This window comes from Myotis brandtii, unplaced genomic scaffold, assembly GCF_000412655.1.
Source record: "Myotis brandtii unplaced genomic scaffold, ASM41265v1 scaffold463, whole genome shotgun sequence".
NCBI lineage: Eukaryota > Metazoa > Chordata > Mammalia > Chiroptera > Vespertilionidae > Myotis > Myotis brandtii.
This window is the reverse complement of record NW_005367694.1, coordinates 272,785-296,975: the sequence shown is the minus strand read 5'-3', so window position 1 is coordinate 296,975 and position 24,191 is coordinate 272,785. Positions and strand designations below refer to the sequence as shown.

General features: G+C 44.5%; 2 protein-coding genes across 2 annotated transcripts in view; one reads left to right on the top strand and one right to left on the bottom strand.

Moving 5' to 3' along the window:
* The window catches only part of TMEM120B (transmembrane protein 120B), a 47,777-nt gene extending 35,088 nt beyond the window's left edge, over positions 1-12,689 (bottom strand). Inside the window, exon 1 of the mRNA XM_005875440.2 lies at positions 12,570-12,689. Coding sequence (XP_005875502.1) covers positions 12,570-12,674 — 105 coding nt within the window. The 5' untranslated portion in view covers positions 12,675-12,689. The remainder of the gene's footprint in view (positions 1-12,569) is intronic.
* Positions 12,690-18,282: 5,593 nt separating this feature from the next.
* Positions 18,283-24,191, top strand: part of MORN3 (MORN repeat containing 3) — a 10,373-nt gene continuing 4,464 nt past the window's right edge. The window contains exons 1-3 of the mRNA XM_014547055.1: positions 18,283-19,291; positions 19,753-19,926; positions 23,107-23,264. Of these exons, the coding sequence (XP_014402541.1) occupies positions 19,782-19,926; positions 23,107-23,264 (303 nt within the window). The 5' untranslated portion in view covers positions 18,283-19,291; positions 19,753-19,781. The remainder of the gene's footprint in view (positions 19,292-19,752; positions 19,927-23,106; positions 23,265-24,191) is intronic.

Here is a 24,191-nt window from a genome sequence, read left to right as displayed (position 1 = left end):
CTGGCTCCGCCTCCGCGGGGCGCGCGCTGGTCCGGGGACCTCAGGAGCTTTGCGGGTTCTAGCCTGGTCTGCCTCTGGCCCCTGGGGAATGGGTTTGCGCCTCCAGGATCTCTTGTCTAGTTGGGGCTGGGGAACTTGTTCGCAGGCTGCATTTGCAGAACTTATTTTATTTAGATTAACCAGATTGTGTTTATTTGGGGTGCCTGGGGGTCGAGAGGGAGAGAGGCGATTTAGGGGCCGTGAAAGCTCGCCATCCCTTAGCATTACCTGGTCTGAACCAAAGCCAACAGCCTGGAATGCTAGAACTGACATTGCCAATCCATCAAGGTCGCCGAGCAGGGCGGGGAAGCACAGAGAAGGCCCTGTCATCTCACATTGTCATCATGTACTGCAACTAATAACATCCTAGATTCCTGCCCTCTGAGACTCTGGGTGACTATCTTGACAGCTGTTTCTGTCGCTCAAATAACACCACCGCCTCAAAGCTAACTGAATGCAAATCCCCCTCCCCCTCAAGATCTGACCCTGCCTAGCTTTCCAGTCACATCTCTTATCTCACCCCCATCTCCAGCCACTGTTTTTTCTCTTCCTGCTTTTGCATTACTGGATGCCAAGAGCCAATCTCTAAAAAGAGCACCTTTCCAAGGAGAAGTGAAAATTCAGGGTCTTGGGCTCTGGCCAGGTAGCTCAGTTGGTTAGAGCATCATCCAGATACACAAAGAATGTGGGTTCATCCTGGGTCAGGACACATACAAGAATCAAATAATGAATGCATAAATAAGTGGAACAACAACAACAAAAAGAAAATTCCAGGTGCATTTCCTTCATCTGCTTCCCACAGATGCCCTTGCTCAAAATAGTCCCAAAGATTGTAACAAGCAATTTGTGCAAAGACGTTTATAGCAGCACTTTCCAATGAGCCACACACTGAAAATATCCCAAGTGCCCCACAACAGGGAGATGGTTAAGAAGCTACATCCTGTCCATTTCGTGTAATACTATATGGCTGTTTAAATGATCATTATGGGAACTAAATGCATGCCTGTAAACAGGTATATGAAATCATGGTAAGTAAAAAATCAGAACCCCAAATAATCAGAATGTATACTGGTTAAAGTTATACGATCATTGGTGTACCCTGAAAAAGATTGGGCGAATTTAGTATAACAGAAAAAGTTAATCATGTCAATTGATGGAATTTTTATTTCCTGAAATGTTGTGCAGGTGTTTGAAAGAAATTTTAAACACCTGTTTTGCTGTTCGTGGGTGCAGAATGTAATGGAAATAGCAAGCATTATCTATTAAATTTCATTTGCTTACTGTTTACGCTTCAGGTATCAAAATGTCCTTTATGTCCTTATTCAGTTATTTGCTTACTGGACCTATCTGGGGCTAGATGGGGCTGTGTGATTTATTTGGCCCAGTCAGACAGACCTGAGCTCAAATCTCAGTTCTACCACCTGCTGAGTACAGGATCCTGAGAACCTAATTCACCTTCTCTGTAAACTGGGAGTCGCTCTGGTGGGATTGTTGTGAGGATTAAATGCAATGAATGATGTAAAGTGGCAAAATGTAAGCACCAGAAAGCACTGACTTTATATGTTTGGGTGTTTTTTTAATATATTTATTTAGGGATATTTTCAGATTTACAAAAAACAAAACAAAACCCTGCCTAGATAGTATAGAAAGTACCCAGCTACTCTTCACTCAGTTTCCCCTAATGTTGACTGTGTCCATAATTTCTTCAAAACGAAGACATTAACATAGGTGTATTCCTAGCAACTAAGCTCCAGACTTTATTCAGATTTTATTCTGCTCTTCATCAAACTTTGCACTTATTTATATCAGCAAGAACTCATATTTTTCTATTTTAGTCAATGAGTTATAATCCATTATTACACTTATTTATTTTGATGCTCAAGCGGTCATAGACTTAGTCACTGAGATCCACTTCAAGCTGGATTCTGTGTCCTTTTGATAGGTCCCCATCATTTTTTAAAAATATATTTTTATTGATTTCAGAGAGGAAGGGAGAGGAAGAGAGAGATATAAACATCAATGATGAGAGAGAATCATTGCTTGGCTGCCTCCTGCACGCCCCACACTGGGGATCGAGCTCGCAACCCGGGCATACGCCCTAACAGGGAATCTAACCGTGACCTCCTGGATCAGAGGTCCACGCTCAACCACTGAGCCACACCAGCCAGGCCCCTATCATTTTTTAAAGAGCATTTCCTCACATTTTTGACACCAAGCACATCTTACACCTTCCCTGCTCCAACTTGGAATCAGCCATTTCTTTGTCATTCTTGGTTCCTTTTAGCAAAGACTGGTAATTAGAAACCAAGTTCTGGGTACTAGATGTGTGTTTTCACCACCATGGATGCCACCACTCTTGGTTCTCTTGGGGGACAGATCTAGAGACTATGCTTATGGATATATGTACATGTATATTTGTGCACATTTACACTTTTATTTATATCTATAAATATTTAAAAACATGATGTCACACCAATATGCAATTCCAATCCACAGATTTCATTCTAGTTTCCTCCCTTCCCCATATTCACAATTCACTTCTTCAACAGTGAGAAACCTGGCTCCCATTATGCTTATATATTTACTCATTCGATCAGTCCTCCCCATATATAACCAATCTCCCACTGCCACCACCATCCTGATCTTCCAGTCCTCATCCCCACCTTGCCCCAAATAAATGATATGAAAGGGATGATGAGCATCCCTTTCTTGCCTTGGTGTCCAGACTAAAATGGCTTTTTAAGTAATTAAAATTTCCCCAACCTCCAATGGCCATAATCAACAAGACATAAGTGGAAGTGCTTGATAAAGATTTAGAAATTGAATACTTCCTAATCCAGCTCCAATATTGGAGGAATGTATTTATTACTAGACACCTTTGCTGTCCTCATTTCTTGTAGACACAAAAAAGCTCTATATCCTGGGTTCTGGCATCCTATTATTTTTAAGGCCCTCTATCAAACAACAGGGAGAAAGCACCAATGTCTATGTTTTTCTTTTTGTTCCATGCATTTGAAGAATTAGATTTGACAGTTTCCCCAATATAGTCGTATTTACCAGGTTCTTTTATATGATGGCTCATTTTGGAGGAAAATTGTAGGTAGTGGGAAATGAACCAAAATGTTTTCCAATGACCAGATGAAATGTTGGCTGCTTTTCATGTTTTTGTTTTGTTTTGCCCTTTTTTTTTTAAATGACTGAGAGGTTAAATATTGTTTCATTGCGCCACCTGCTGGCAACTTTTCATAATATCTGTTTCTTCCAACAAAGGGTAAAAAAAAGGCTTGTTCAAAAAAGATTTCTTAACAAATATTCTTTTTTTAAAAAAATATATGTTTTTATTCATTTCAGAGAGGAAGGGAGAAGGAGAGAGAGAGAAACATCCATGATGAGAGAGAATCATTGATCAGCTGCCTCCTGCACACCCGCTACTGGGAATGAAGCCCGCAACCCCGGCATGTGCCCTTGACTGGAATTGAACCAGGAACTCTTCAGTCCACAGGCCGATGCTCTATCCACTGAGCCAAACCGGCGAGAGTCAAATACTCCTTTTTTCTCCCACCCTAAAACTACCACTCAGAGTTTGCGTAGTAGAAATATTTCAATGCTCTTTATCTTTAATAAAACAAAACATTTGCTTTCCAAGTTTTCAACAATGAGAATACATTACTTTTTAAAAAATATATATGTTTTATTGATTTCAGAGAGGAAGGGAGAGGGAGATAGAAATATCAATGATGAGAGAGAATCACTGATCGGCTGCCTCCTGCACGCCCTCTACTGGGGATCGAGCCTGCAACCCAGGCATGTGCCCTTAACTGGACTCGAACCTGAGACCCTTCAGTCTGCGGGCCGACGTTCTGTCCACTGAGCCAAACCGGCTAGGGCTATATTATCTTTTTATTGTGACAGATAACATTTGGCTTAAATAATACTTATAAAGAGAATCTGTGTAACTAAGACCCAATTCAAGAATAAGACATCAGCCCTAGCTGTGTGGCTTAGTGGACAGAACGTTGGCCCAAGGACTGAAGGATCCCGGGTTCGATTCTGGTCAAGGACACATACTTCAGTTGCCGGCTCTATCCTGGTCCTGGTTGGGGCACATGCAGGAAGCAACCAACTGATGTGTCTCTCTCACCTTGATGTTTCTCTCTCTGTGTCTCTCCTCCTCCCTTCCACTCTCTCCAAAAATCAATGGAAAAATATCCTCAGGTGAGGATTAACAAACAAAAAAACAATAAGACATCAAAAAAAAAAAGAATAAGACATTACCATCACCCTAGATAACACTATACCCCTCTTCCTTAATCATAACTTTTTCCCTCCCTTTCCCCCTAACATAACCACTACGCTGATTTTTGGGATAATCATTTGAGCATGTACTATTTTTATAACTAGAAAACAACTAAAGTATTCATTTGAAAAAATAATGTAAAAAATTTGGTGTAGCTATTTAATCTGGAAACTTGGTTATTCCTGCATTTAACAAATATATATTGAGTTCAACACCATTCATCATTAGGGAAATACAAATGAAATCATGGTGAGATACCACTTCACACCCAGGAGAAAACATATGTCCACACAAAAACTTGTACACAAATGTTCACAGTGGCATTACTCATAATAGCCAAAAGGTAGAAACAACCCACATGGATAAATGAATAAACTAAGGAATGGATCAACAAAATATGATACCATCCAGTGGAATATTAGTAAGCCATAAAATGGCATGAAGTTCTCACACCTGCTACCACATGGGAAAACCTTGAAAACATCATGCTGAGTGAAAGAAGCCAGTCACAAAAGGCCACATATTGTATGATTCCATTGATACGAAATGTCCAGAATAGGTAAGCCCATAGAGACAGAAAGCAGATTAGTGGTTGCCAGGAGATGGAGATGAGGGGGAGAGTGACTGCTAATGGATATAAGGTTTCTTTTGGAGGAGGTAGAAGGAAATGTTCTATAATTAAATAGTAGTGATGATTGCACAACTCTGAATATATAGTATACTGAAAGCCACTAAAGTTTACACTTTAAAGAGTGAATTTTATGGTAGGTAACTTTTTGTTTGTTTGTTTTGTTGTTGTTAATCCTCACCCATGGATATTTTTTTCCATTGATTTTTAGGGAGAGTGGTAGAGAGAGGGGAAGACAGAGAGAAACATCGATGTGAAAGAAACACATCGATTGGTTGCTTCCTGCACAAACCCTGACCAGGGTCGGGACCAGGGAGAAGCCTGCAACCAAGGTACGTGCCCTTGACCGGAATTGAACCCGGGATCATTTGGTCCGCAGGCCGATATAGAGCCAAACCAGCTAGGGCTATGGTAGATGACTTTTTAAAAATATATATCTTTTAATTGATTTCAGAGAGGAAGGGAGAGTTATAAACATCAATGATGAGGGAGAATCATTTATCATCTGCCTCCTGCATGCTCCCTACTGGGGATCGAGCCCACAACTTGGGCTAGTGCCTTGACCAGGAATCAAACTGTGATCTCCAGGTTCTTATGTCGATGCTCAACCACTGAGCAACACCAGCGAGGCAGTAGGTGACTTATCTTACTTAATAAATTTGTTGTAAATAATATATATTGCCCTAGCCAGTTTGGCTCAATGAATAGATATCGGCCTGCGGACTGAAGGGTCCCAGCTTCAATTCTGATCAAGGGCACATGCCTGGTTTGTGGGCTCGACCCCCAGTGAGGGCTGTGCAGGAGGCAGCCGATCAATGATTCACTCTCATCATTAATGTTTCTATCTCTCTCTCCCTCTACCTTCCTCTCTGAAATCAATAAAAATATATTTTAAAATAATAATAATAATAATATGTATTTCAGTGGTTACTATGTATCAAGCACCATGCCAGCTACTGGGATTATGATAATGGGCAAAGCTAGATAGGGCTCCTGTTCATATGTAGTGTGTGTAGTGTTAAATATCACATCACACAAAAGATATTAAAGAATTTTTAAAGGGAAAACAATGTCTGGCTAATAACACAAGACTTCCTAATTATTTCCACCTCGTAGAATTTTGTGATGGTGAAACACAGCTCCAAATCGCATCTCTTAGTTTAAGGAATTAGAGGCTGATGCTGGAGCCCCTGCACCCCAGCATAAGGGTAACTAACAAGTAAATATAGAATGGAAAAGATGAAAACATATCATTACATATATGTTTAATTTTTTTGTTTTTTATTTCGGGAAATCTCAAAAGAAAAGAAAGAAGGGAAGGAAGGGAGGAAGATAATTTTTGTGAAATATGCATACAGAAAAGTGCAAAAATATGATGTACAGTTTAACAAATAATTATGAGGTGAACACCTATGTGACTATGCCAGGTTGCCCCCCAGAAGCCTCACACATGCTGGTTCCCAACTGAAATCCTTCCTTCCCCCCTAGAGGTAACCACATCCTAATTTTTATGGTAATTCATTTGCTTTTCATTGTAGTTCTACCACTTATGTTTGCATCCCTATATAACATGGATTTGTTTTTCCTAGTCTGGAACTTTTAGAAATGAAATGATACTTTATTTCTTGGTTGGTTGCTTGCTTTTCATGCCTGTCTTCTTTGCACTCAATATTATGTTTTTAAGTCACATCCATGTGACTATAATTTGTTTGCTTTCACTGCTGTGACATTCTATTGTATGAACAGTACACAAATGATATTCCTGGGCTATCACTGATAAAAACCCGAGGTGTTTCTTGTTTGGGGTTTTTAAAAAATATTTTTTTATTGATTTCAGAGAGAAATGGAGAGGGAGAGATAGAAATATCAATGATGAGAGAGAATCATTGATTGGCTGCCTCCTGCATGCCCCATACTCAGGATGGAGCCTGCAACCCGGGCATGTGCCCTGACCAGGAATTGAACCGTGACCTCCTGGTTCATAGGTTGATGCTCAACCACTGAGCCACACCGGCAGGGCTGAAAAATATATTTCTTGAGGCCCTGGTTTGGTAGCTCAATTGGTTAGAGAGTTGTTCCGATATCCCAAGGTTGTGGGTTCGATCCCCCGTCAGGGCATATATAAGAATCAACCAATGAATGCATAAATAAGTGGAACAACAAATCAGTGTTTTTTCTCTCTCCCTCTTTCTCTCTCTCTCTCTCAAATCAATACATTTTTTAAAAAGAAAAGTATATTTCATATGGTTGATGATCTTTTTAAAAGTCTAAGTAGGTTTTCATGAAAGCTGCTACTGAGCTATTTGAAATGGAGAGGTAAGTGCCATTTGCCAGAATAGGCACTTAAAGAATTTACCAACTGCTCAGTGCCTCTCAGCTCTCCACTCTGACAACAGAACAGACGTCACCCTTTATACATTTTCCATACACCGCCACTGTGAATAGTTGCTGTTTACAATATGCTTTCACAAAGAACGTTTCATTTAATCCTCAAAATAATCCCAAAAGGTAAATGTTACTATGGTATATTTTAGAGATGAGGCGACTGAGATTCAGAGAGTAATACCTATCTGGTTTATCCAGTAAATTACAGTGCAGGGGGCTTGTACCTCGGCTTATTTCTTGTCATCACAGCATAACTAGGAACCTGACAGGGTATTTTGTTGTAAAAGACTCATTGTAAGCAAATCAATAGAGCATTGTATACACCCTGGGCAGAGCGTACTTCCTACCTCTTCAGTTGGGATTTGGTCCTATAGCTTGTTAGGGCCAACGTTACCAATGACTTTGAAAACATTGCATGAATAGACTTGCTCACTGCTGCCATTGCAGTGAGGAGAGTATTCCTGAGTTACCCGCTGATGCCAGAGGGAGGAAGAGACACAGTACAGAGCTGCCCCAGCCAAGGGCCAGCAATCAGCCAAACTGCAACTGGGTGAGCTAAAAGAATGTTTATTGCTACCTGCCTTCAGAATAGGGGGCTGTCAATTTTATTGCAAAAGCTCACTGACCATCTGGGATAAGGAATGAATTTGTCATTCAGAACCCTTCCTTGGAATGGCGCCTAGGATCATGAAATTTCCTTATTGATGATTTCTCTTTAGGGCCTGCTATGACCTGAATGTTTGTGTCCCTCCCAAAATTCACATGTTGGAATCCTAATTCCCAATGTGATGGTATCAGGAGATGAGGCATTTGGGAAGTGATTAGGCCGTGAGGGTGGAGCCCTCATGAATTCAATGAGTGCTCTTATAAAAGAGACCCCACAGCCCTAGCCAGTTTGGCTCAGTGGATAGTACATCGGCCCTCCTACTGACGGGTTCCGGGTTTGATTCTGGTCAAGGGCATGTACCTTGGTTGCAGGCTCAATCTCTGGTCCTGGTCGGGGCGCATGTGTGAGGCAACCAATTGATGTCTCTCACATCAATGTTTCTCTCGCTGTCTCTTCACTTCCACTCTCCCTAAAAACCAATGGAAAAGTATCTTCAGGTGAGGATTAAACAAAAAAAGAGAGACCCCACAGAGCTCACTAGTCCCCCTTCTACCATATTAAGATACAACGCGAGAGAAGTCAGCAACCTGGAAGACAGCCTTCACCCAACCATGCTGGCACCCTGACCTTGGACTTTCAGCCTTCAGAACTGTGATATATAAATTTTTGTCATGTATAAGCCACCAGAAGCAAGTAAAACAGGGCCTAACATTTTGAGTAATGAATGAGATCCATATTATTTGCAACATAATCTCAATTTCATTCACTATTTAGAAGTGCAGTTACTATTGCCATATATATATATATCAAGGGTCCTCAAATTTTTTAAACAGGGGGCCAGCTCACTGTCCCTCAGACCGTTGGAGGGCCGGACTATAGTTTAAAAAAAACTATGAACAAATTCCTATGCACACTGCATATATCTTATTTTGAAGTAAAAAAACAAAACGGGAACAAATACAATATTTGTATTTGCATGTGGCCCGCGGGCCGTAGTTTGAGGACCCCTGATATATATATAAAAAACAGAGAATGTTTGGCCTGCAAAGCAAAAGAAGTTTACTACTTTACAGAAAAGGTTTGCCCAATTATAATTCACTCCCTGGCTCTGGGGAGTGGGTCACTTTTCCCAGGCAAAAGGGAAGCTAACACATTTGGAGATCTGCCATCAAGGAGGAAAGGGGGAGGTGGGGTGTTGAATTTCAGTAGCAACCAATAGTGCCCACCACCATTGCCACCCACTCTACCAGCCCATATTATCATGGCCCAGGACTAGTGTAAGGCACAGGACAAAGCCAGTATTAACCAAATACAGTGACAATGTCACAGGAGAAAATGAAGCAGGTCAGAGAAAGGGCCTTCACCAGGCTTGAAAGGCTAGACAAAGTTATTATCTTGATACCTCTTTTGTCATCTTTTGAAGAGCCATAGGCAATAAAATTGTCCTTTATTCATTCACCCCTTTATTCAACAAGTTATATATTAAGAACTTATTGGGGCCCTAACCGGTTTGGCTCAGTGGATAGAGCGTCGGCCTGTGGACTGAAAGTTCCCAGGTTCGATTCCAGTCAAGGGCATGTACCTTGGTTGCGGGCACATCCCCAGTAGGGGGCGTGCAGGAGGCAGCTGGTCGATGTTTCTCTCTCATCGATGTTTCTAACTCTCTATCCCTCTCCCTTCCTCTCTGTAAAAAATCAATAAAATATATTTTTAAAAAAAAGAACTTACTGGGGACAATGGTCATTTGCTAGGGCTGCTGTAACAAAGTGCCACAAATTGTGTGGCTTAAACAACAGAAACATATTGTTTCCCAGTTCAGAGGCCAGAAATCTGAAATGAAGGTGTCACCAGGGGAGGTTCCCTTTGAGGCTGTGAGGGAGAATCTGTTCTGTGACTCTCTCCTAGCTTCTAGTAGTTTGCCTGAAATCTTTACAGTTCCTTGGCTTATGGTAGCATCACTCCAATCTTTTTTTAAAAAATATATTTTATTGATTTTTTACAGAGAGGAAGGGAGAGGGATAGTTAGAAACATTGATGAGAGAGAAACATTGATCAGCTGCCTCCTGTACACCCCCTACTGGGGATGTGCCCGTAACCAAGGTACATGCCCTTGACCGGAATCGAACCCGGGACCCTTGAGTCCGTAGGCTGACGCTCTATCCACTGAGCCAACCGGCTAGGGCCACTCCAATCTTTTTAAACAAATATTTTTATTGATTTTAGAGAGGAAGGGAGAGAGAGAGAGATAGAAACATCCATGATGAGAGAGAATCATTGATCGGCTGCCTCCTGCATGCTCCCCCACTGGGGATCGAGCCTGCAACTCGAGCATGTGCCCTGATCAGGAATCAAACCATGACCTCCTGGTTCGTAAGTCAACCCTCAACCACCAAGCCATGCTCCCTGTGTGATTTCCCTGTGGACAGGATTGTACTAACTAATGTATTTTGAGTCCACTTAAGGATTTCATTTTTTGTTTTTTCGTTATTTTTCTGTGCTCTTTATGAGGTACCTATGCAGCAGTCATTGTGTTAACAGCAGGTTCATTCTTGGCTTAGGACCCTGCTAAGAGCCTGTCTCTCAAGGAGAAAATAGCCCAAGGAGATGGTGGCTACAAACAAGAAAAGCTTTTCTCCTTAGCCCTACAGAATGTTCAAGCAATTTTCTCAGGATGCCCAAGAATCACTTCCTTTCCTTTCAGTGTTTTAGGTCCTTAATTAGGATATAACTCTTGGCGTGGAGTTTTGTGCCCACCTGCTTAAGACTGTTTTGGTTTCCCCAACCTTTCCCTGTTTAACCAGATCACCGTGTTCAAAGAGTCACCTCTGCCTCATCCCCTGCCATCAAAGTAAGTTCAAGAAAACACAATGGTTCTGGTTTGGGTTCTGGCCCAAACTTCCTCAGCTTGGCATGGAGACCTCCGCACTCCCAGTCTACCACACTATAATTTAGGGTGTGCTTTCTTATGTTATTTGAGGGCATCCTTCTGTTTTAGTCAAGGCAGTCTCCAGAGTCTATACCAGCAGTTCTCAACCTGTGGGTCGCGACCCCTTTGGCGGTCGAACGACCCTTTCACAGGGGTCGCCTAAGACCATCCTGCATATCAGATATTTACATGACGATTCATAACAGTAGCAACATTACAGTTATGAAGTAGCAACGAAAATAATTTCATGGTTGGGTCACAACATGAGGAACTGTATTTAAAGGGCCAGAGGGTTGAGAACCACTGGTCTATACACTTTACTATCATTCCATCTCCAAGACCTTGCCTGGGCTACTCCTACACCTTCCTCCCAGTGAGAACTCTTCAAGGGCAGAGGCTGAATTATGTAATATATACTAGTGTACACACACACACACACACATATGCTTTTCACAAATGTTTATGGAATAAAGATGAGTTGAACTGAGAGGCTTCCAAAGCATTTATAAATTTACTAGAGGCCCGATGCACGAAATTCATGCAGGGTAGGCCTTCCTTCCCCCGGCTGCTGGCACCGGCTTCCCTCTGGAACCCGGGACCGGGCTTCCAGGGAAGGACATCTGGTCTAATTAGCATATTACACTTTTATTATTATAGATGACACAAAATCACCCTTAACTCTGTGCAGACTTGTTTCTTTTTCTGGCTCTTACATAACAGATCTTCCTAACGGTTTTCTGACTACATGTTCCTGTGGGCAAGCACCTGTCCTCTTATTACTTTTTTTATATATAATACTTGTTTTCTTTTTTTTAAATATATTTTATTGATTTTTTACAGAGAGGAAGGGAGAGAGATAGAGAGTTAGAAACATCGATGAGAGAGAAACATCGATCAGCTGCCTCCTGCACATCTCCCACTGGGGATGTGCCCGCAACCCAGGTACATGCCCTTGACCGGAATCGAACCTGGGACCTTTCAGTCCGCAAGCCGACGCTCTATCCACTGAGCCAAACCGGTTTCGGCTTTTTTAATATAATAGTTGTTTTCAACCTGGGCACTTAGGAGGCATTTAAATGTTTCTTTATTGAGTCTTTTTTTAAAAATATATTTTTATTGATTTCGAGAAGAAAGGAGAGGGGGGGAGAGAGAGAAATATCAATTACGAGAGAATCATCCACTGGCTGCCTCCTGAACACCCCTTACTGGGGGTCAAGCCCGCAACCTGGGCGCCAGAATGGAACCCGGGACCTTTCAGTCCACAGGCCGACCTTCTATCCACTGAGCCAAACCGGCCGGGCTCTTGATTGACTGAAGTCTTCGAGAAATGTAAGAATTCATGGGGGAAAAGCTTCCCTCCACCAAAACCTTTAACACATATGTAAACAAGAATAACCTTGTAAAACTTTTAAAATGTTTTTATTTGAGAGAGAGAGGAGAATAATCATCGATGAGGAAGAAACATGTATTGAAACCCCAGCAATGTGCCCTGGCCGGAACCCAACCGGTGACCTCGGGACAACGCTCAATCCACCGGGCCACACTGGCCAGGCTTGCAAAACTTTTCAAATGTTGAAGTTCTCAGTGTTCATATTCTGGTCTTTACATTTCTAGGTTCAGTAATTTTATGGCAGGGTGTTTGGGGCAATTCCTAAATTCAGCTTTCCATTCAGGTACACTTACTTACCTTGTCCAGGTTTCCTCCCTCCGCCCTTTCCTCTGCGCAACACGATTCCGCCCACTTCCGGCTACGGGCTCCCAGAGCGCAAGCGCAACTCCCGGAACCCTTCATCAAGCGCTCCCATCTATGCGCATGCGCAAAGGGGGCGTGTCTGGGTAATGCGCGGGAGAATGCAGGTCCACCAAACTCACGCGACTGTCTCCACCCACCTAAATAGGCAGGCGGAGCCCAGACACGCCTCACGGTTCAGGCGGCGCATGCGCACTGAGGCCAGGAACACTGCGAAAGAACGAGGGCGCGACTTTACGCATGCTCATGTAAATGAAGCAAGAAGCCTTTACGTCAGCATCAGAACCCGCCTCCTTCCTCTCTTCACCTGCCTCGACTTTTAAAGGGCCAGACCCCTTTTTCAAAGAATAACTTTTTTTTAAAATATATTTTTATTGATTTTTTACAGAGAGGAAAGGAGAGGGATAGAGAGTTAGAAACATCGATGAGAGAGAAACATCCATCAGCTGCCTCCTGCACACCCCCCACTGGGGATGTGCCCGCAACCAAGGTACATGCCCTTGACCGGAATCGAACCTGGGACCCCCCCAGTCCGCAGGCTGACGCTCTATCCACTGAGCCAAACCAGCTAGGGCCAAAGAATAACTTTTTAAAAATTAAGCATTTCTGCCGAAACCGGTTTGGCTCAGTGGATGGAGCATCGGCCTGCGGACTGAAGGGTCCCGGGTTCGATTCCGGTCAAGGGCATGTACCTTGGTTGCGGGCACATCCCCAGTGGGGGGTGTGCAGGAGGCAGCTGATCGATGTTTCTCTCTCATTGATGTTTCTGACTCTCTATCTCTCTCCCTTCCTCTCTGTGAAAAATCAATAAAATATATTAAAAAAATAAAAATTAAGCATTTCTTTAAAAAAAAGTAAGCATTTCCTGAGAGCCCACTACGTGCCAGGCCCAACTTGTCTCTTGTGTGCCTTTTCCAATTGTTCCTTTTGTGATCATTGTAATAATTACATTATTTTTGCATAAATTTCTTCCCTTGCCCCAGTTGTACCATTCCCTTGGAGACAATAATTCGAAATGGGAGGCAAAGTTGTGTTCTGGGCAGGTCTTCCTAGGTCAAGAGGTTTGAAATTGAATCCTGATTCCACCACTTCCATGCTCTTTTACTCCAGATATGGTACTATCTAATCTGTGAACCTAAGAGTTTGCTAATTGTTTAAAATAAAATTTTTCAGTTACAGTTGACATTCAGAATTATTTTATATTACTTTCAGGTATACAACATAGCAGTTAGACATTTATATAATTTACGAAGTGATCCCCCGATAAGTCTTGTGCCCACCTGGCATCATACGTAGTAGTTATTACAATACTAGATGCCTGTGGGATTGGGCCGAAACTGGCTCTCCGACATCCCCCAAGGGCACAGGCCAGGCCGGCCAGGCCGAAGGACACCACCAGTGCAAGATCAGGGCCTGGGAGGGACCGCGGGAGGGCTCCAAGGCATGTCACCCCAGTCTCACTCAGTCCCCATCTGCCAGACCCCAGCAGTAAGCTAACCTACCAGTCCGAGCATCTGCCCCCTGGTGGTCAGTGCACATCATATCATTAGCATATTATGCTTTGATTGGTTGAACAGCCCACTGGTTGACCAGATACTTAGCATATTAGGCTTTTATTATATAGGAGGATTACTGACTGTATTTCCTATGCTGTACTTTACATCCCTGTGGCTGTTTTATATGAGTTTTGCTGATTTTTTAAATGCTGATAAGGTTCCTACCTACCTCAAAGGATTATTATGAAAAGTATATATATATTTTTAAAGTATGTAGATTACCAATACTATGCCTCACACCAGCTATCTATTAAATAAATAAAAAGTAGTCATGAAGTGAAATTATTTAATCAAAAAATGGTTTATAGTTCCTGTAACATAGTTCCAGATGATACTTCAGGAGGAAATACTTAATTACCAGGGTGGCTAGCAGTGTGAAACAGTGCCTATTTCCCCACAATGTTGCCAATATCACAGCCCTTCGTTTTACACACTTTCCCTTGTCTAGACAGTATGTAATGGTATGGCAGGGTTACTTCAACGTCCTTTAATTGCTAGTGAGGCTCTGCATTTTTCCTTCGGAGGATTTTTTGTCTGTATTTCTTTGCCTAACAACTATTTTCAAACACTGTAATTTCCACTGGCTTATCCCTGTAGACATTATGTTAGGTTCTGACATAACATTTTTCTGACCAATTAAAAGAAGAAGAAAAAAGAGGATTGGGGTGGAGAGAGACAATTAAGAGGAAACATTCCTACGGAAGGGATAGAGACTACAGGACAGAGGTCTCAGAAGCAATGTGTCCCCCTAGCTGGTTTGGTTCAGTGGACAGAGCATCAGCCTGCGGACTGAAATCCCCTCTGAAATCAATTAAAAATATATTTTGAAAAATAAAAATATATTGTAAAAAATAACAAAGAAGCAATGTGTCCAGTAGAACTTGCTATGATAAAGGAAATCATTTGTATCTCCGCTGTCCCTATGGGAACCAGTAGCTACATGGGTCTACTGAATACTTGGAACCTGGCTAGTGTGACTGAGGGATTGAATTTTGGTTTTATTAAATTTATTTATTTATAATATTGTAAAAATTGATTTCAGAGAGCAAGGGAGAGGGAGAGAGAGATAGGAACATCAATGATGAGAATCATTGATCAGCTGCCTTCAGCACACCCTCCACTGGGGATAGAGCTCACAATCCACCCAGGCATGTGCCCTGACTGCAATAGAACTATGACCTCCTGGTTTTATAGGTTGACTCTCAACTACTGAGCTATGCCAGCTGGGCGGTTTTATTAAATTTAAATATTAAATAGCCACTTTATTGATGGCATAACCCTAGAGATTAGGAAAGAAGAAAAAGTAGGGTTGAAAAGGGGTGTGCCTAGTCATTCTGAAGTGGCCTTATAAATATGAAGGGACTCAAATTTAGATTTTTGGTATGATTCCCAATGAGACAGTCCCAGACAAGGTGTGTTCAGTTTGCAAAAATCTATCAAGCTATATACACTGATGATATTTCCACTTTTCTATGTGTATTTTACATTCAATGAAAATTTAAACTATATTTGCCACACTTTGTGTTACACTCTTTAGGCATTTTTGTCTCAGGGGATAGAGCGTTGGACTGGGGACTGAAGGGTCCCAGGTTCAATTCCAGTCAAGGACACATGCCTGGGTTGCAGGCTCGATCCCCAGTGGGAGCCGTGCAGGAGACAGCCGGTCAATGATTCTCTTTCATCATCATCTCTCTCTCTCTCTCTCTCTCTCTCTCTCCCCTTCCTCTCTGAAATCGATTTAAAAAATACATTTTTCCGATTTTTATTTTAACGAAGTCTCCAAAAATAGAAGTGGGCTGTGACTAGCTTTGGACATCTGAGAGCCCCTAGAGGGCGCTCATTCTGCATCAGAGACTTGAAGGCTTCCTTGCAAGAATTCACATACCACACATTCATTCCTTTAAAGTGCATAATTAAATTTCTAGTCTGTTCACAGAGTTGTGCAACCATCACCACAGTCAGTTTTAAAATATTTTTTCCATCACTGCAAAAAGAAACTCTCTGCCTATAACCTTCCTAACTCCGCCCTGTCTCCCTCTCCAAGCAACCGCTGATCTATTTCCTATCTCTAAAGATTTGCCTTTTCTGGATATTTCCTATAAGAGTAATCACATATGCCGAGGCCGGTTTGGCTCAGTGGATAGAGCGTCGGCCCGCGGACCGAGGGGTCCCGGGTTCGATTCCGGTCGGGGGCATGTGCCTGGGTTGCGGGCGCATCCCCGGTGGGGGATGTGCAGGAGGCGGCTGGTCGGTGTTTCTCTCTCATCGGTGTTTCTGGCTCTCTGTCCCTCTCCCTTCCTCTCTGTAAAAAAATCAATAAAATATATGTTTAAAAAAAAAAAAAAGAGTAATCACATAAAATGTGGCCTTTTGTGTCTGACTTCTTTCACTTAGCATGCTTTCACAGTTTATTCATGTTGTAGCATGCATCTCTATTTCATTCCTTTTTAGGGCTGAATAATATTCCATTGTATAGATAGACCACATTTTGTTTATCCATTCATCTTTTGATTGATACACAAGAGAACTCCCTTCACCCAACCTGCAAACAAGGCCTTTGAGAAGAACCCAGCCAAATTCTAATCATTCAAATCTGTCAAGTAATTATCAAAAGAGCAGTTAGGGCTGGGGCCTTCAAGCTTGGTGCTCCTGACACTTCAGTATGGGGCAGTTGCCAGTCCACAGCAACTCCTCAGGAGTTTGTGAATCATGGCAGCAGATTCTGACTCGAGATGAAAAATAATCTCATAGATTTGTGACCTGCCCTTCCAGCTGGCCTGCAGATAAGCCTTCGCGTGCCCCAAATTCTTCTCTAGGGGATAGTCCTGCCTTCCCCTGAACCAGGGTCTAACTAGGGGCTGTGAAAGGACTCTTTGCAATAGTGGGACTGAGGCTTGTGACTGTGTCTTCGCCTGGCCTAGGAAAGAGAAGCTTTTAGTCCACGAGGCGCCATTCAAAAGGCAGCAGGGCAGCTCTGGACAAGGGACAGTTTGACCTACTTGGCTGGGCACGCTGGCCAGGTACCTAAGGAGGAGGGGCAAATGTCTTGAGGAGTGTCACAGAGTGTCAGCAGCATGACTGGCCAGGGGCAACTTTGGACCCTAGCTAGGCTACTCTGGAATTAGGGATTGTAATTCAGAAAGAGCCAACTAATTTCGGTGAGTGATATAAGAGGCAGCCATTTTGCACCATGAATATAAGAACAATAAAGGAGAGAGAGAGAGAAAGAAATAGAGATAGAGAGAGATAGAGGGGGATGATTGCTTTGCTGTTGACAGCTTTCCAAACCCTTGTATCCTTAATAAATTTCCTTTATTGCTTAGTATGAGATGGTGTCTCTACTTGCAACCAAAAGACCCTTGGATAAAGCAAGAAGATACATTGTGCAAGTTCTGTGTCCATTAGTTACTATCCACTGAGAGAGAGGCACACACTCCACAAATTAACTATAAATGATGTGGTGAGTGTGGAAACCAGAGCAAAATCCTCATTCCAACTGGAGTGAAGAGCAAAGCAATGAAGGAGCACCCACTGGAGCAAAAATGACACTTCAACAAATACTGTATGAAATTAGTGAAGCCAGGCACTCAGAATAGGCATATTTGTTAAGACAAAATAGAACAGAGGTTACTAGGAGCTGGGGGAGAGAGGAACGGGAAGTTGTTGTTTAATGGGTACAAGAATTTTAGTTTGAGCCTGGCCAGCATGGCTCAGTGATTGAGCCTCAACCTATGAACCAGGAGGGCACATGCCTGGGTTGTGGGATGGATCCCCAGTGGGGGGCATGCACAAGGCAGCCAATCAATGATTCTCTCTCATCACTGATGTTTCTATCTCCCTCTCCCTTCCTCTCTGAAATCAATAAAAATATATTTTTTTAAAAAAAGGATTTTAGTTTAGGATGATGAAATGTTCTGGAAAGGGATAGTGTGAATGATAGCACACTATTGTGAATGTACTTAATGCCACTGAGCTGTACCCTTAAAAATAATTAAAATGGTAATATGGATAATCACAATAATTAAAATGGTAAAATGGATAATCACAATAAACAAAAAACAAATCACAAAAAGAAAAAATTACACCCAAGTTCAATCAGTCTTGAAGTTAGGGCCTTCAGACTCATGTGTCAATCAACCTCTTTCTATGGGACATGCTGCAGGGGCGTCCGTTTCCAGTCTCTTCCAGTTCTTTGCCCAAACAGTGCAGTGGCTGCAGGAGCTCAGAAGAACTGCAGATGGAAGAGGAGGCCGCTTGCCCGCTGGCCAGGCTGCTATCTGGAGGAAAAGAAGCCGTGGCTGAGGGCACAGAAGAGGCAAAGGCCCTGAGGCAGGAACATGCCGGGGACTTTCCAGGAAGCAAGTGTGTGGGGCTGGAGCAGAGGGAGAGGGGGCACTGAGTAGGGGACAAAGTCAGAGAGGAAAGGGAGGGAAGTGGGCAGATGAAGCAGGGCTTTCAATGCCACCAGGACTGTGGCTTTTACTCTGAGCGACCAGGGGAGCCAGGAAAAGGATGTGAGCGGAGTGACCGGGGCCTACCTGTGTCCCAGTAAAATGTACGCATCTTCCAGGGCTGGAGGGGCTGTGAAACCTCCCTCGGGTCCTCAAAGGCGGCTAGCAAACCCCCACAAGACTAAGAACTCGTGTGGCCTGGGCTTTCCCTTTGTAATTTTGCCACTTGTATCTTGGCAGAACCGCCTTTAACCCTTTCCTGCCTGTTTCCGGCCTTGTATCTGCTCCGGGAAGCCCGGGGCGGGAGACGGATAGGCGTGGAAAGGGCAGTAACCTGCCGGGGCGCACCGAGACACTCCCTCCTCCCGCCCCCTGCACACCTTTGGCCACCTGGCGGGTGCACCTGCCGGCACACGACCTCCACAGGCCCCAAGACTTCCTTCCCCGACGCGGAGGACCTGAACCGTTCCCCCTCGCGCGGCCCGGCAGGAAGGGGCGGGCGCTGCCAGCAGGCTGTGCTGTAGCCCCACGTTGCCATAGCGACCCCGGCCGGGCCGGGGACACCGGAGCGCGCTCTGCCGGCTGCGATTGAGGCGGAGGCTGTGACACCTCATCCCGCCCAGGGACTCCGAATCCAGGCTCCGCCAGGCAGGTGAGCGCCGGTGAGAGGGCGCAGGTGGGACCGGGCGGTGTCGCTGAACGGTCCGGTCCCCTAGCCCTCCCAGGCCAAATTCTAGCCTTAGGGCCAGAATCCACTCTGGGTTGGTCGTACCGGTTATCAAATATGTGACCATCACCTCCGGCCCGCGGACAGCTTCTTTCCGATGTCATCACAAACCCAACCGTTCTACTGGTTTCCCTGGGTTCCCAAGTAATTGTGCCATCAGACCCCTTCCCCTCCCCCCCGGGGGCACCTGGAGAAGCGAGGGAGGAGTCAGCTGAGGATCCGTCCAACACAAAAGAATCCCCTCCAAGGGCAGCTCATCTGCCCCAGGGACTCAGAGCACACATGATTCGCCCCACTTGAGCTCAGACAGTGCCTCCCGGGGAAGCCCCAGAACCCTGGCATAGCTCGAGGCACACTGAACCCCTGATGTCCCTAACCCTTGCCAGCACCCTCTGGCCCCGCTGAAGCAGCCAACATGCCTATCTTCAAGTGCCCACCCAAGTCACAGCCCCCGTGGAAGGAATGGGACCAAAAGGCCCAGAAGAATGGACTGAGACACCAGGTGTATGCTGTCAATGGTGACCGCTACGTGGGCGAGTGGAAGGACAACATGAAACATGGTGAGTAGGGGACCTTCAGGGGCTCAGGTGGGGTCTGAGCCAAGGAAACAGGGTACAGAACTCATGGGGGACATAAGATAAGTCCCCGAGGCTCCTCCAAGGGGTGAATGCTGACCTGGACCAGCCAGGGACCTCCACGTGGAAAGGAACTCAGCCCTGACTTCAGCTGAGAGAAAGTTTCAGGGACCAGCAGGGCCCAAAACAGTCTCGAGACACCAGCCCCAGGCACAGCTGTGGCTCAGGAGATGCCAGCTCTGTCCCACCCTCCCCTCCGAGACCTGGGCTAGGCCTTCGGCTGGCTAGCGGGAGGAAAAGGCAGCCGGAAATCAGCTTGCAATCGGGATGCTGGTCTTCAAACTCAGCCCTGATGTGGATTCTGACCAACAGGGGGTAAAGGAGGACCCCTCCCTTCCCTCAAGTAGCTGGGGCTCAGGCTTTAACTGCATTGGGCTCTGGGTCTAACCAGCAGGGGAGGCACAGGAGTACTGTGATACAAATGAAGACCTGAAGGCAAAAAAAAAGTTTTCATTTTAAAAACTGGCATGACTTTTCATTCCAGTCTCGCAATTCCAGATTCTTGACCCCTCTTCTCTCCCACTTACCTGCATTGAGTGCAGTGGAGTCCATAAACCTGGGTGAGAATCCTAGCTCCATCAACTATGACTTGAGTGACCACCATGCCATTCTGGGCCTCAGTTCTCCCATCTGTAAAATGGGAGTAAAACCTATTTGTGAAGATAAGAGATGACATCTATCAAGCATGTAGCCCAGGGTCTGTGCAAAAGGGAAAGGGTGTATGGAAGAGGCTTGTAATTTTATTTTTTTAAATAAGTTTTTTTAAAAATATATTTTATTGATTTTTTACAGACAGGAAGCGAGAGGGATAGAGTCAGAAACATTGATGAGAGAGAAACATCGATCAGCCGCCTCCTGCACACTCCCTACTGGGTATGTGCCAGCAACTACGGTACATGCCCTTGACCGGAATCGAACCTGGGACCCTTGAGTCCGCAGGCCGACGCTCTATCCACTGAGCCAAACTGGTTAGGGCAATAAGTTTTTATTGATTTTTACAGAGATAGGAAGAGAGAGAGAGAGAGAGAGATATGGATGAGAAACATCATCCATCCGCTGCCTCCTGCATGCCCCCTACTGGGGATCGAGCCCACAACTGGGCATGTGCCCTGACTGGGAATAGAACCAGTGACCTCTTGGTTCATGGGTCGATGCTCAGCTACTGAGCCACACCAGCCTGGCAAGGCTTGCAATTTTAAATGGGATAGTCAGGGTAGGCCTCATTGAGAAAATGAGATTTGAGCAAAGACTTGCAGGAGGTAGGGAGGGAGTGAATATTTGGGGAAGAGCATTCCAGGCCAGGGAACAAGCAGGTACAAAGGTCTTGAGACAGAAGTATACCTGGTGGGTTCCAGGAACATTCTGGAGGCCATCACAGTTGGAGGGTAGTCTGAAAGGTGGGAGTGGAAGACACAGAAGGGGTTAGAATAGTAGGAGATGGGTCTCCACGTGTGTTCAGGAGAACTAGAGAAATATACAGAACATTTTCCAGAAACTGTCCATGAAAAAAATCCCAATTCTGTCCAGCCAGTGTGGTTCAGTGGTTGAGCATCGATCACGCACCAGGAGGAGGTTGCAGGTTCCATCCCAGTCAAGGCACATGGCCAGGGTTTTGGGCTCAATCCCCAGAAAGGGGAATGCAGGAGGCAGCCAATCGATCTTTCTCATCGATGTTTCTATTTCTTTCTCCCTCTCCCTTTCTCTTTAAAATCAATACAAACATACTTTTTAAAAAATCCCAAACCTAAAGAAGTTTTGTTTTTTTTGTTTTTTAATATATTTTATTGATTTTTTACAGAGAGGAAGGGAGAGGGATAGAGAGTTAGAAACATCGATGAGAGAGAAACATCGACCAGCTGCCTCCTGCACACCTCCTACTGGGGATGTGCCCGCAACCAAGGTACATACCCTTGACCGGAATCAAACCTGGGACCTTTCAGTCCGCAGGCCGATGCTCTATCCACTGAGCCAAACCGATTTGGCTAAAGAAGGTTTTTAAAGTTTATTTTGAGACAAGGGTTTTGAGGTTAGTCCGGGAAGCAAAATCTCAAGGAATTGAGACAATGCTCCCAAGAATGGCAGTTTTGCAGCTTATTTTATATGTTAGAATCAAAGGAGAAGACATAAGGCGGGCACACGAAATCCACAGGTGGGAGATTAAGGACAAAGCAAAGCCGGGAAATCTCTAGAATTGGATAAAAAGTAAAATAGAGAGATACATACTCTGTTTTTTACATTGGTGGTTACAGGATAGTTAATATTTCACAAACATAGTTTACAGAGGTATGTGGGTAAAGATAATAATGAAGCATGTTGGAGTTGTCTTGCCCCATATCGGGTTCTGAAGAGCATTTTGATATTTTAAGTATGCTTTTCTACATGCACAAAAACAATGGACAGGGCTTGTTCAAGGTAGAGAATTATCTATCACATAGACCTTAAGACGTGACTTCCCAACATAACTTACTCAGTTATGATTTTTTTTAATGATTGAAATATCCCTCGAGGTTACTTCTAGCTATGGAGCTTGCCAGGCTTGCCAAGGTAGCCCCTTTTTGTTCACAAAACCCTGGCCAGCTGGCTTATCCATTCTGTATTATTAAAGAGATGAAACTGAAATCCTGGAGGGGCCAATTGTTACTTGGGTTTTGTTTGCTATGTCAATCTGGCTTCAAGGCAAAGGACTGGAGAACCACCGTTTAAAGAAATGGAACTTTCTGGGTGTTTTTCTGAGCGCTGGTGGTCTAGAGCAGTGGTCGGCAAACTGCGGCTCGCGAGACACATGCGGCTCTTTGGCCCCTTGAGTGTGGCTCTTCCTAAGCCTTAGGAGTACCCTAATTAAGTTAATAACAATGTACCTAGCTATATAGTTTAAGTTTAAAAAATTTGGCTCTTAAAAGAAATTTCAATCGTTGTACTGTTGATATTTGGCTCTGTTGACTAATGAGTTTGCCGACCACTTGTCTAGAGACGAGGCACAGACCCTGTCCCAGTCCCCCAGAATCACCAAGTCTAGGGGCCCCTGAGGCCCAGGCAGACCCAGCAACTGCCCTCCAGCCCCATGATGGCCACGTCTGCAATGTTGGCCCATCTGTATGTCATCAGGAAAAGGAACACAGATCTGGAAGAAGAAAGGGGCCATCTATGAGGGGGACTGGAAGTTTGGGAAGCGAGATGGCTATGGCACCCTCAGCCTTCCTGACCAAGAGAAAGGAAAGTACCGGAGAGTATATTCGGGCTGGTGGAAAGGCGATAAGAAATCGGTGAGTGGTTCCCATCATGCCCTGGGATGTGGGCCAGGCTGAAAGCATAGTGTGTGTGTGTGTGTGTGTGTGTGTGTGTGTGTGTGTGTGTGTGTGTAGGGGGAGGAGCCAGAGAGGCCTGGGAGAAAAGGTGGGGGGGATGGATTTGAGGAGGAAAAGGGGTACTGTGTGGGTAGGAGAAGGAAGGGGTGGGGGGACCCTTAAGGCTTCTCAGAACAAAACCCAGGAAACAGGAAGGCGGAGGAGAGACCCAGGGAGGAGCCTGTGAAACCCTGTGGCTACAAGAAGCCGGGGGGGGGGGGGGGGGGGGGGGGAGAATCTCCTCCTCCTTCTCCCCCACTCATTTCCTGGCTTTCTTTTCCCTGGACGGCCCTTTCTGAGAATCCCCCTTTGGTGGGCCAGGATAAGAGGAGGGTAGGAAGAGTGGGAGCAAGAAAGCTGAGGTCACACCCTTAGTCATCTGACAAGAAAGGAAGGTCCCACGTCCCAGGGGTAGAAGCCAGCCAGAGGCATGTTCTCACCCATAAACATCAATATCCTCACCATAGGCCATGGGAACAGATAAAAATATATTTATTGCTATTGAACAACTGCTATTGCAATCCTGGCAAATGATAAGGTACTTGAGCTAACTCTCACATCATCATCATCATCATCATCATCATCATCATCATCATCATCATCCCCATTTTACTGATGAGGAAACAAGCTCAGAGATGAAGTGCTTTGCTCGGGGTCACACTGCTGGCAAGTGATAGAGCCCAGGATTTCATGGGCTCTGCTTTCAAATTGTTTATTGGCCAGTGATGAGAGAAGTGTTAGGACAGAGCTTTGCACAAGAAGTCCAGAGGAACATCATTGAGCATTCACAGGAGGCTTCCTGTAGGAGTTGACATTAAAAAAAAAAAAAAAAAAAAAAAAGAGTAA